The sequence below is a fragment of the Perca fluviatilis genome, chromosome 11, assembly GCF_010015445.1.
Source record: "Perca fluviatilis chromosome 11, GENO_Pfluv_1.0, whole genome shotgun sequence".
Lineage (NCBI taxonomy): Eukaryota > Metazoa > Chordata > Actinopteri > Perciformes > Percidae > Perca > Perca fluviatilis.
This window is the reverse complement of record NC_053122.1, coordinates 6,803,115-6,815,930: the sequence shown is the minus strand read 5'-3', so window position 1 is coordinate 6,815,930 and position 12,816 is coordinate 6,803,115. Positions and strand designations below refer to the sequence as shown.

The following is a 12,816-nucleotide window of genomic DNA, read 5'->3' as shown; positions in this document are numbered from 1 at the left end:
CTATAACTTGACACTAATTCAACGTTCAAAGCTCAGTAAGCTTCAGAGGTATTTTCCTCTGGACTGCCCCACTAACTCTGCCATGATATATAACTGTAACCCTGCTCCTCTTCTCTCTCTGTTTCTGCAGCTGGTCTTCTACGTGGTCGTGCAGACATTGTACACTCTGGGTCACAGTCTATCTTTGATTGCCCTCACCACAGGGAGCGCCATCCTCTGTCTGTTCCGGTAAGTTCAAACATTACAATATTATCACATGAAATAAAACCTCAGTGGTCCCTGTGAGGACGCTGGGTCTCCGAAATGCAACGCACATAAAATATATGGGGGGGGTAACAGATTAATTACTGAAGAAAAGTGGCTGGTGTTAATTTTAAGCTCATCTTTAGGTCTTTGTGTGCTGATTGACATTTCACACAGTTAAATTGGATTTTAAATGAACAAGCACTGGCAATTAGCACATTTTAATTTCACAGATTTATCATTAATTGTCAACAGGTGTGTGTGTGTGTGTGTGTGTGTGTGTGTGTGTGTGTGTGTGTGTGTGTGTGTGTGTGTGTGTGTGTGTGAGCGTCTCAGTTTACAGTTTAATTGGATTTCAATCAGTTTGTTAAATTACATTATGTTGATTGGTGGATTTTTTTTCTTTCTTTGCTGTTGGGACTAGTTTTAAAATGCCACTGGAGGTTTGACCAGAAATTTGTAAAGCTTTTGCAGCTAAAAGAGTAAATATGCATGAATCACACATTTGTGAAAATATATTTTAATCAAGAGACAAACATGTTTTAAGGGCTCATTTATCTCTCAACACTTTATATAAGTGTACATGTGGTGACTAAGTAAGAAAGTGTAAATGTAAGGACTAAGTAAGAAAGTGAAGAAAGTGTACATGTAAGGACTTAGTAAGAAAGTGTACATGTGGGGACCAAGTCAGAAAGTGTACATGTGGGGACCAAGTCAGAAAGTGTACATGTGGGGACTTAGTAAGGACGTGTACATGTGGGGACTTAGTAAGGACGTGTACAGGTAAGGACTAAGTAAGAAAGTTTGATGGTGGTTAAAACTCCTATATTTAGATTATAACTTCTCTACTCCACAGGTATCAAAATTCTACATATACAGTCATTATGTCCATAGAATACTTTTTACTAGGGATGCACCGAATATTCGGCCACCGAAGATTTACGGCCGAAAATGGCCCAAAAGGGCATTTTCGGTTTTCGGCCTAAATACTTTTATCACCGAAATAATACGGCCGAAATGTTGTGATGACGCAAACCGCGACCTGCACGTGTGTCAGTACCCGATTCGTTCCACCTGCAAAGCGTCTCCTAGGCAACGAGGAGGAGACGGACCACGGAGTGAAAACAATGAAAAGTGCTCTTAGAGTCTGTCAGCACATCTATTCAGAGATCTATTCGGATCCTCTGCACTTCATGCTGACTGTACTTGATCCGCGTTATAAAGACCATTACTTGGATGCGGAAATAAAGCAGGGCGCACGAGAAATGATCCAGGCCGCGATGGATGCGGAGAACCCGCGTGGAGACGGAGACGGAGCAGCGCATGGAACAGGAGGAGATCAGAGCGCAGAAAAAAAGACTGGTCTCTCTGCACCAGATGAGGGGCATGCACCCTCGTTGTCTGATATGTTCAGTGAAATCCTGCAAGAAAGTGCCTCAAATAATAATAATAACAATAGGTAAGCTATTCTGTTCTTAGGCTACTATATACTGTATGTGACTATCAGATTGTAGCCATATTTCTGCTAGATTTTTTTTAAATTAAACTTTAATATTAATTTATACAATTGCAATGTCATGATTGTGGGTTTCGGTTGTGTTCTGTTTCCTGTTTTGTTTTGAAGTCTGGTTTTCTGTCTTGTCTGTTGTACTTCCTGTGTTTTCCCTCCCTTGTGATTGCCCTGATTTGTTTCACCTGTTGTATCACATGTCCCTTGTTAGTCCTCATTACCTCTTGTATTTATTCTCTGTGTCTCCTTGTGTTTTGTTGGATTATTATTTTCTGTTGCTGAGTCATCTGTTTCTGTGGTGTGTGCCTTTTTGTACTCTACCCTTTTGTCACCTTGTTCCGGTTTGGATTCCCTGTATCTTTTGTTTTCATTCTGGACCTTGGTTTGCCTGCTACTCAGGACTCCTTCTGTGGTATGGACTTTGTTTTTGTTTGTTTAATAAATCCTACTCCCCTTACTCTTGCCTGCTCTCCGGGTTTGGGTCCAATCCTCGCAGGATTCATGACATGCAATGCCTTGATTTTAGTAAAGTTAGTACACAGTCATAGCCATAAATGCAATGGTACTAATAATTGGCAGAATTTCTTTCGGTGTTTCGCTTTTCGGTCTTGGTTTCCTCTTTTTCGGTTTCGGCCAAGAGTTTTCATTTCAGTGCATCCCTACTTTTTACTGCTCTGAATGAAAGCTCATGTAATGTGGATGAACAATAGTTACACATCCAAAAGTGACTCTCCCTGATACATAAAACCAAACAAAACTGTCCTCTCCTGAAAAATGCTCCCCACATAGGTTGTTTGTTCAAGCAGCAATTACGACTTGTATATACGTTTATAGAGGTGGTGCCCGCTAGTTGCTGCAGTAGTTATTACGGAAGCAAAGCAGGAAGTAAGGTGACAAAGTATAAGAGTGCCAAATTTCCAAGGTAGGTTGGAGTGGTGTATAGGTCAAACAAACACTGGACTTTCACCCAGGAGCGCAGGGTTTGATTCCCATTTGAAAATATATAAAACTATACCGCAAGTTGTTTTTCTAACTTTACGAAAGTCACGTTCAGCGTCACATGCGTAACCGGATGTGAAGTAACGTCTCATTTTAACCGAAACTACAATCTTTTTATAAACCTAAGTAGTTTTTGTTCCTAAACACAATTAAAACTGTGATTGTTTCATAACATTAAAGACATGTTTAAAACTGCAACCTTTGCGTTCAAAACTGTGACCGACGTTCTCTAGTTTAGATAGGAGGACAGAATACGCTACTGTGGGTCAATCAGAGGGTAGGAACAAACAAAGGACCTGTCGAAACTGGCATTGCTTAATCCTTAATATCGGTGCAAAAATAAGTGGGCAACTTCAATCAAAAAAAAAGTTCTTTTTGAACTTGCGTGTCAACATGTAACACATCCTACGAGAGTTTATTTTCTATAATCTATATATTGTGTGTAACATCTGTGCAGGAAGCTCCACTGCACCAGGAACTACATCCACCTCAACCTCTTCTTCTCCTTCATCCTGAGAGCTGTGGCTGTGTTGGTGAAAGACGACATCCTCTTCAACCGGACCTCGCAGTGCTCCAACCAGCCATCACTGGTGAGGTCACAACCTCTGTCCAGCGCCGAGCCAAATCGTGTCCCGAGGGAAACAGGAAGCTGCACACTCGTGTGTTTTACAGCACGACTGTCACAGAAGGAAAGCAGTCTTAGCATGAAGCTGCCAGCACAGTTTTTAGAATGAAAATGAGTTTTTACAGAAGTGAAACTCAACATTTTTCTATTTACTGGAAATATTTGCAAGCGGCTCATTTCTTATAAAATGATAAAAACCGGGAAAGCATTTACTGTGACAGTTCATTTACTAATACCAGAACACACATTCTGCACACTTGGAATACTTTTTTTATTTTTTTTATTTTTTTTTTTTTTTTGCACAACTCTATTTCATTTAATAAAACAAAACCAAACATTCATCCGTGTTAAATGTAAAATTAACCAAATTATTATTTAAATCAGGAAATATGCTCAACATGAAACTGCATGAACCGCAAATTACACCATTCGAATCCAGCCAGAAGTTGCATCTCTCTCTGGTTAGGGTTTGTGTCATCTCTCTACTGTCATTATCTTATAAAGGCATAAAAATGCCCCAGAAAAGAACTTTCAGTACTTGACAGCTTTTGATAGCCTACTTTCTAAAACCTTTGATGCTCTTTAGCATTTATATTTGATCCTGATCCTTTCTTATTCAGCCGACTAATGTCCCAGAACGTTCCTCTTCCACTATTTGTCTTTATATTGGAGAGGAAGCATCTCTGTAATAACTGAAGGAATGCTGTAAGGGTGCTGACATTTATACTCCCATCTACTCGCTGCTTGTAATGTGACCTACAAATTAAAGCTCATCCTCCTGGTAAACTCTGCTTGCCCTGGTGGAAAAGCGTAAGTAAATCCACATATCAGAAGAATTAGCATAATTGCCTGATTAATCCAGTGTCTCTCTGGAAGTACCAACACTGCGGTCACATACAGCCCTGCAAAGACAAACAATAGGGTGTCCCCTTTATGTTGATATGAGACCTTGGAAACGACGACGTAAGTCAGTCAGCCTTCGGTTAGGTAGGCTTGCATATCTTTCAGTAACAGTTCCACCTCATTGTCGGCCCCAACTAATAAATCCCTGGTCTTACTTTCGCCATTGTTCTTTTTCCAACATATTTTCTGTATTTTCAACTCATACATCCATGATTCTCAACCGCAGAGCAACGTCAGACAATCTGCTTCCTGGTTACACCGCCGCATGCATGCCCAGCGTATAAGACCAATCATACGCATTGTCAGACGTGTTGATATGGACTGAGATTAGTTCTGCTGCTGGAGTTAAAAGTCTTGTGTGGATGGAGATTGTTTTTGTCTCAAAACGCTGCATACAAATAAAATGTAGTAGTGTAAATGTTGCCTTAAAAGTTAATTTCGTCTCACCAGTAATGCTGGTACAGAATTGTTAATAGTTTTGCGACATTTTCCATTTTAAAATATTTTTTTTTTGGTTGGATACAAAGTCCATAACCTCATTAAGATCTTTTTAAATTTGTGTTTCTTAGGTGGGATGTAAGGCCAGCCTGGTGTTTTTCCAGTACTTCATCATGGCCAACTTCTTTTGGCTGCTGGTGGAGGGTCTGTACCTCCACACTCTGCTGGTTGTCATCTTCTCCGAGAACAGACACTTTATCGTCTACATGTTCATTGGCTGGGGTCAGCAATTTCCTTTTCGTAAAACCTCTTGCAAAGAATAGGCCTAGTTTTATATTTTTCTACTACCTGTTTGCTATGTGTGCATTAGACACTTTAGTTTGATACTTTTTCTAAACCTCATGACCTGATTTAATGTCAAAGTATTAGCTTAATATTTTGTTACTAAATATGTAAGTTGCAAAAGATAACTCAATATTTAATGTCATGTTATGACGTTTCAGATTTGAGTTAAAAAAAATAAGCATGCTTACTGTAATGAAATATATTTCTGTTAATAACTATGTATTTATATCATCTCTGAATAATCAAAGATGAATAGTAGTTAAATAAAAATGGACAATAAAAAAATTATATATGTTATTCTTTTATAAATAAGGCTGTTATTTAAAAAAATTAAATGTACAGATAGATAATATTTAACTTGGAATGGTTTGTTTTTTGGGGCATTTTGCAGGAATCCCGACAGTATTTGTCTCTGTGTGGGTGATGACCAGGATTTATCTAGAGGACACGGGGTGAGTGGGGCCAACAAATCATGAACCAATCACTCATCAGCAGGGCCACAGGGAATCTGCAGATGCAGAATTCTGCATAATTTTACCTATTTACAAAATATGTTTTCAACCACTTGATTAGAAGTGTGAGATGCAATTGAAAGATCCAGAAATAGACCTTGAGTTAAGCTTGAGACTTGAGACTTAAACTGAAGACCTGTGTTGAGATTAAGTTACAAACAAACAATTATGTTTTGGGACTTGACAGCATCAAACAGGCCAAAAAGCTTAAATATTTTAGGCCAATACATTACTTTCAAATGTGTAATTTTACTATGTCAGACCTGAAAGTCTTCCATCTTGACTTGCAATTTTCCCATTAAGACTTGTGACTCTTTATTATTCATGCAACAGTAGAGAAAGAGCTTGTTCATTCTTCCACAACCAGATCGGGAGTTGCTGAAAGATTTGAAGTACAGTGGGGTCCACAAGTAAGGTTAAAATGGACAAATTGGTGCATCAGTGATTATCCGGACACTGTACCGGTACCACTTGGTTAGTCACAGTAGAAATGAGATCGCAGATACAATAAAAATAAGTTTCTTTAGCAGGGTAACTGGCGCTCATCCTCAGAGAAACGCTATTCCTTTATCAAAAGAAGTCAATTAAAATGGTTCAGCCCACTGATAATGATTCCTCCGGTTTTCCGGGCACCTGGGAGGAGAACATGCAGAAAGGATTACATACTCCCCCTGACCTAGAGATATCTGGGAAAGAGCTGAAGGATATGGCTTAGGAAAAGGAAGTCTGGACTACCTTGCTTAGCCTTCGCAGCCCGGAAATCCAGAAAATGGATGGATGGATTTTGGACTTAGACTTCCCCTGAAGGACATGAGACTTACTTTAAGAGGTGACAGACTTTTGAAAAGCTCTAGGCCAGACTCAACCTTGCAAACTAATTTTTCACATCAAACTTTCAGGTCTGGTGAAAATACGTTAAGACTTAGCAGCCTGGCTCTTGCTCTGCTTGTAACCATCCACACTTTTTTTGATTGCCATTGTGTTTTTATAAATGTATGTACTATAATAGTTGCGTTAATGTGATTTATGGTGTCCTCAGATGCTGGGAGAGAAATGACAACCCCACACCCAACTGGGTGATCAACGGACCAATTGGATTCTCCATTATGGTAAGTTAAGGTTCATTACATCCTGTTTGTCTGCAGGTGTTTCACGTGCTTGTCAGTTCAAAAAGCACTACCAAACTGAAAAATGGCTGATGGTATAAATGCTGCGTTCCTTTTCCTTTCGATTAGTTGTTAACTATTAACATAATCGCCAACCATTTTGATAATCGATTTGAGTCATTTTTTATGAAAAAAGTAAAGAATTCTCTGATTCCAGCTTCTTAAATGTGACTATTTTCTAGTTTCTTGACTCCTCTGCAACAGTAAACTAAATATCTTTGAGTTGTGGACAAAGCAAGATATTTAAAGATGTCATCTTGTGCTTTCATCCATTTTTGGACATTTTATAGACTAAACTAATCGATTAGTTGAGAAAATAATTGACAGATTAATCCACTATGAAAATAATCGTTAGTTGCAGCCCTAGTCACGCTCAAGTCGATCGCGTTCCAGTTACGAGTTGGAAAAGGGGTAGGGCGACTTTAGCCAGGTTAGTCATTGTTAGCAATACCAGTTGATAACAACATGTGGTAATTTGCACGTGCAAACACTGTAGTAACCCAGGTAGAAGATGGACAGTACTGTGTATAGCTGATTTAATGAGACACAAATAAGACAGATGTGCCAAAAACAGTTTATTCATACAGCTTTCACTACTGTTGATGCTCTGAGCAGCCATGTTGGATTGTAAGGTTGTGGTTGGTGCGGTTCTCACGAGTTTCTGAGTGGGAAATTCGACCTCAGAGGGCTTTCCAGTTGAAATTTCCGACGGGGAACACAGAAATTCACATTTCCCAGTTAAACTGGAATGTAGCAAAAGGATCAAGGTGCTAACCCTTTTCCCCCTTGAGTTACTGTTGCTACTCCTATCATGCTTTTCCAGTATACTGCACTACTACTCGAAATCTGTACTCATTTTTGAATTAGGCCTTGAGTTTAGACAGAAGTAAACAAATCAAGACTTCTTATTTTAGCTGGCAACCCTCAAAGTGTAGTTGAGGATTAATGTAGAAGATATAGAAGTAAAGAAGCCATTTCTTGCATTACTGGGTAGAGGTAGTTAGCCTAGTACAGTAACAGTTGTAAGAAACATGAAATGCATAATAACTAACACTGTAGTAAGGTTTAATGCTTCATTCTTGGTACTCTTAAATGATAAGTTCCACTTTAACTTGAGGGGAAAAAGTATTTTAGGATCAGGATAAACTAATGTGTTTGGCAAAGTCATCCTAAGGAAAACAGATTATTTCATATACACCAATTTGGCATGTAAAGAAAATACATGCTTGATAGACCTGTCGTGGCTTTATTATGCTAATTGCTATTATATAATTGGACAATCACTTTTTAGCAAGCAGACAAATAGCAGCTCTAGATAACAGCCTAAGGGCACTGATTAAAACTAATATTAGCAAATGCCCCAGAAATTCTATAAGGAGATTCACAAAATGTGACTAAACTATTTGTATTATATTTGTAATGCTTTAAGACAGAAATCCAAAGAAGAAACATGAAAACAGCAAGTGAGTGCTCTGTCCAGAGAAAAGCGGATTGAGCAACTTTGAATATTTTTCTCTTGTGCATCTTTGGTTCCTTTTAACTTTCCATTTATTGGTTTCTGTGGGTGGAAAACTGTCCAACACTGCAAAATAAAACCACCCCTTGTGGGGGTTTTCTGACTCTCCTCAGTTACTCTGATATTTCTGTTTCTTCCTCGTCTCCAAGGTGAACTTTATCCTGTTCATCAGCATCATTCGAATCTTGATTCAGAAGCTGAGGTGTCCTGATGTGGGTGGCAACGACCAATCACAATACAGGTATCTCACATGGGGCACAGACTTTGGTTGCTCTTTAAACAGCATGGACAGCAGTATGCAAATCTTATCTCTACCTACTTGGATATATGCTCCAAACTTCAGCTTCAACTGTCAACAAAAAACATTTGTGTGTCATTAAGCAAACGCTACACGTGTGTCACTGTAAGCTACTGTGGATAAAAGACTCTGCTTGAGATACACAGAACATTTTTATCCCATTTGTGTTTGCTGTCTGAAGGGATAAGTGTGACGCTAACGCTTATTCAACAAGACAGCGTTTTGATGACGCAGCCTTCATGAAATGGAGGGTTGGGGGTGAAACCTCTATGCCCTCTATACCTCTGTGTTTAATCTTCAGACAATGTTACCCTGCAGGGAAATCTGAGCTGTGCTGAGCTGTCAGGTATTCTCATGTCTTGCGGCAGCTAGGATCCTGAGAGTCAGGCGGGAGGTGATGAAAAGCCGGTATAAGCCACTGTAGAATCTCCCGTTGTGCAGGTGACGCTTCAGAATCAGTGCAGTGTGGTTTAGTGTAGGGCTAAGCAGAGTGGACAGCCTGGAGAGAGGGATAATGGGAGGGTGGATTTTACCGTCTTATGTGGGAATATTAAGAGGGAATAAAATGCTATAAGAGTAGTTGTATTGACAAGTTTCCACTTCCCCGCAACCATGATAGTTTCTGCGTTATTTGCCCATTTTGAGATATTTACTGCTGAGATTTTTAGAAGTCATGATAGGGTCCAATTTCTGTCTTACCAGGTCTGTCACTTTGTAACACACGTTATAATGCTCGCCTAGCTGCTAGCGTGGCACGCCCTCATAGTCTGCTTCTGACTGGCCAGTAGTCCTTACCTAGTTACTGCGCATGTGTGACTCCCAACAAAGATGGAACAGAAGTGTCTGTAGCTAAAACAGAGAGCTCAACACACAGAGTGAAAAAAGGAGCTGCAATAATGTGCAGTACAACAAAATATGGTGTTTTTTGAAAAGTAAACCATCTAAACCTATTCTGATATAACCTCTAAATACAATTATGAACCTGAAAATGAGCATAATATGAGTACTTTAATGGAATTGCATTTGTGGTGGTCACAGCATTGACTTACGGTTACTCAGGATAATCAAGTGTTGTCTGTAGATCATGGTGATAAAGAGGACATCCACAAATATGTTAAAAGAAACACAAAGAAATAAATCCTAAACATGCGCAGACTATACTGTTGGATGGATAATTGTTTTTATCCATGTGGAGATCTTGATGAATTAAGGTTAGGGAAATATCAATTAACAGCACAAATCTTTAGTGTTGTGTTAACACTTTGGAAAAATAACCAAAAACTCAACTCTGTTAGTTAAATGAGGCCCATTCTCTCAAAAAAGACACATTGCTGTTGAGTTTCTTATTATTTTGTAATGCTTTCAGCGCCACAAAGTTCCTTTCACTGCCTTTTTTGACAAAACAATCCTAATTTTAAGGCCATTTCTGAGCTTTCAACTGCATTTAGAACACCTGCGCAAACTTCATGCAGTGAGAAACAGTTTCAAAGCTCAGAGTAAAGCAAGTAAGTATCAAAACACCTTTTTATCTCAGGGACTCGGATCATAAAACCTAAACTATCTACATGGCACAAACGTTGCATTTTCTTGGGGCAAACCTTTACAGTAAATTAACAACATTATGCTCTCATACAACAGGAATAAGAACAAATACTGCATCTGTTACAGTTGAATGGTTTGTTTCCCTCAGGAGGTTGGCCAAATCCACTCTCCTGCTGATCCCTCTGTTTGGGATCCACTATGTGGTCTTCGTTTCTCTCAGTGAATCCATCGCAGAGGATTATAAAATATTCTTTGACCTGGCCCTCGGATCCTTTCAGGTGCTGTATTATAAGTCCCTTCACTTCTATCACTACATGTTTGTCTTTAATATGCCTTAATAAATGACAGTGTTTGTGTACATCTTCATGTTATAAGTTTAAGATTGAAACGCTTCTGATTTTTGTCTTTAACGTTGTTCTCTTCAGGGTCTGGTGGTGGCCATTCTGTACTGTTTTCTAAACAGTGAGGTAAGTTTATTTATTTATTTTTTATATGAAATGACATTTAGTACTATTAATGAGAATTAAACACTCAAACTGAGTGTCTACAGTCACCTGATAACCTGCTTATTTATTAAATATACAAGTGGAAACATTTGACAAGCAGTAAATTATATTTTCCTTTGGTCAAAGCTTAACATTTTGAGTTTCAAAATTCCTTCATTAGATTTTTTTAATTAAAAATATTTAAAATTATATTATTCAAGCATAAAGTGTCAAAACAGAGTGCCATTTGTATGAACATGTACTGCTTCTGCAGCTCCTTCTGAAGACTCACTTGGCAATGACTTGAATATAACGGACGTTCATTATTATAAAAAAGTTACACAGTAAAGCTTTAAACTTTGATCCTCTCACTGTGTTTTCACTTCATCAAAGTCAACAAGAACAGTTTGGTCACCTTAAAATGTCTTAAATCTCCGCTGGATGATTCACTTCAGAAGGGTTGAAAATTAGCAACTTTCGCGCAGCGCCATTGCAACCATAAACAACACTGGCTTGGTCGCGTCATCCTCCCCAGTTCCACCCTCTTGTTCCAAAATCATTATGTCCAGTTTCAAAAAAGCCAAGATGGCTACGGCCAAATTGCCAAACTCGAGGCTTCAAAAAGGCAGTCCACAAACCAATGGGTGACGTCACTGATGCTATGTCCATTTTTTTTCGCAGTTTTTCCTTACAGAGAAATACACACAGTCCAGCATCTGTCTAAACCGATTTAGCCTCATGACGTCCCAACAAAAAGACTGACAAAACGGATGCATGTTCCAGAGCGCTCTTTTGCACCCAACTGTAAACATGGTGTGAAAATGAAAGAGGAATTAAATTGTTGTTGCTGCCAGGTGGAGTAGTAACCACAGTTAACTGCAGTACCAAAGTTGGCCAATTTAGATGTTAACATTTTGACCATTAAAAATCTATATTCGAAACTATGAAACATTTTCAGCCCCAACTTTAGGTTAAAACATATTTGTTAATCTATTTTTGCAGGTTCAAGGCGAGCTAAAGAGAAAGTGGCGGAGTATGTGTCTGAACTGCCATCTGAGCAGAGATCACCACTTCAACAGCACCGTCGCCTCCAGGAACGGTTCAGAGCACATGGTACAGTTTCACCGCAACTCCCGAACCCAGTCCATCCTGCAGTCAGAGACCACAGTGCTGTGAGGACCTGAGGGATCCTTGGAAAAAAAAAAAACTGTCTCCAGGTTGACCTGGGTCGAATACAGTTTTACAAAATGATTTTAACACAAAGTTGAGGTGAAATACACGAGTGGGACCTCTACATCGTTTCAGAGCAGATTTTGGTTTTAACTTTACAAATCTCTGCAAGCCTTCAAAATGTACTTTAAGTGGACCTAAAGCTGTCCTGATCCATCCAATGAGGGTGTGTTTGTATTTGCTGCCAAGAAAGAACATTTTTTTCAGTGTTTTCATGTTGTATTATAGAATAGGATATATCTTTATTGTCATTGTTTTCAACAACGAAACACAGTTTAGCAGCTCTCAATATGACTAAATCACAGACAAACAGAAATATAAAATTTTAAATAGTAAAATATAACAATCACGATGAGATCGCACTATATACTATATGTACAGTGCCTTGCGAAAGTATTCGGCCCCCTTGAACGTTTCGACCTTTTGCCACATTTCAGGCCTCAAACATAAAGATATAAAACTGTAATTTTTTGTGAAGAATCAACAACAAGTGGGTCCCAATTATGAAGTGGAACGAAATTCATTGGCTATTTCAAACTTTTTTAACAAATAAAAAACTGAAAAAGTGGGCGTGCAAAATTATTCAGCCCCTTTACTTTCAGTGCAGCAAACTCTCTCCAGAAGTTCAGTGAGGATCTCTGAATGATCCAATGTTGACCTAAATGACTAATGATGATAAATAGAATCCAGCTGTGTGTAATCAAGTCTCCGTATAAATGCACCTGCTCTGTGATAGTCTCAGAGGTCCGTGTAAAGCGCAGAGAGCATCATGAAGAACAAGGAACACACCAGGCAGGTCCGAGATACTGTTGTGGAGAAGTTTAAAGCCGGATTTGGATACAAAAAGATTTCCCAAGCTTTAAACATCCCAAGGAGCACTGTCAAGCGATAATATTGAAATGGAAGGAGTATCAGACCACTACAAATCTACGAAGACCCGGCCGTCCCTCTAAACTTTCAGCTCATACAATGAGAAGACTGATCAGAGATGCAGCCAAGAGGCC

The 12,816-nt window shown here is 39.0% G+C and overlaps 1 protein-coding gene across 2 annotated transcripts in view; it reads left to right on the top strand.

Annotated features, from left to right (window-relative positions):
- The window catches only part of LOC120568496 (vasoactive intestinal polypeptide receptor 2-like), a 63,751-nt gene extending 51,728 nt beyond the window's left edge, over positions 1-12,023 (top strand). Inside the window, exons 5-13 of one of the 2 annotated variants that reach the window (XM_039816055.1) lie at positions 131-228; positions 3,210-3,342; positions 4,850-5,000; positions 5,455-5,515; positions 6,615-6,684; positions 8,407-8,498; positions 10,246-10,375; positions 10,523-10,564; positions 11,585-12,023. In XM_039816055.1, coding sequence (XP_039671989.1) covers positions 131-228; positions 3,210-3,342; positions 4,850-5,000; positions 5,455-5,515; positions 6,615-6,684; positions 8,407-8,498; positions 10,246-10,375; positions 10,523-10,564; positions 11,585-11,758 — 951 coding nt within the window. In that variant the 3' untranslated portion in view covers positions 11,759-12,023. Of the gene's footprint in view, positions 1-130; positions 229-1,771; positions 2,166-3,209; positions 3,343-4,849; positions 5,001-5,454; positions 5,516-6,614; positions 6,685-8,406; positions 8,499-10,245; positions 10,376-10,522; positions 10,565-11,584 lie in introns of those variants that run through there. The other variant, XM_039816056.1, reaches the window with a different exon arrangement.
- The last annotated feature ends 793 nt before the right edge of the window (positions 12,024-12,816 follow it).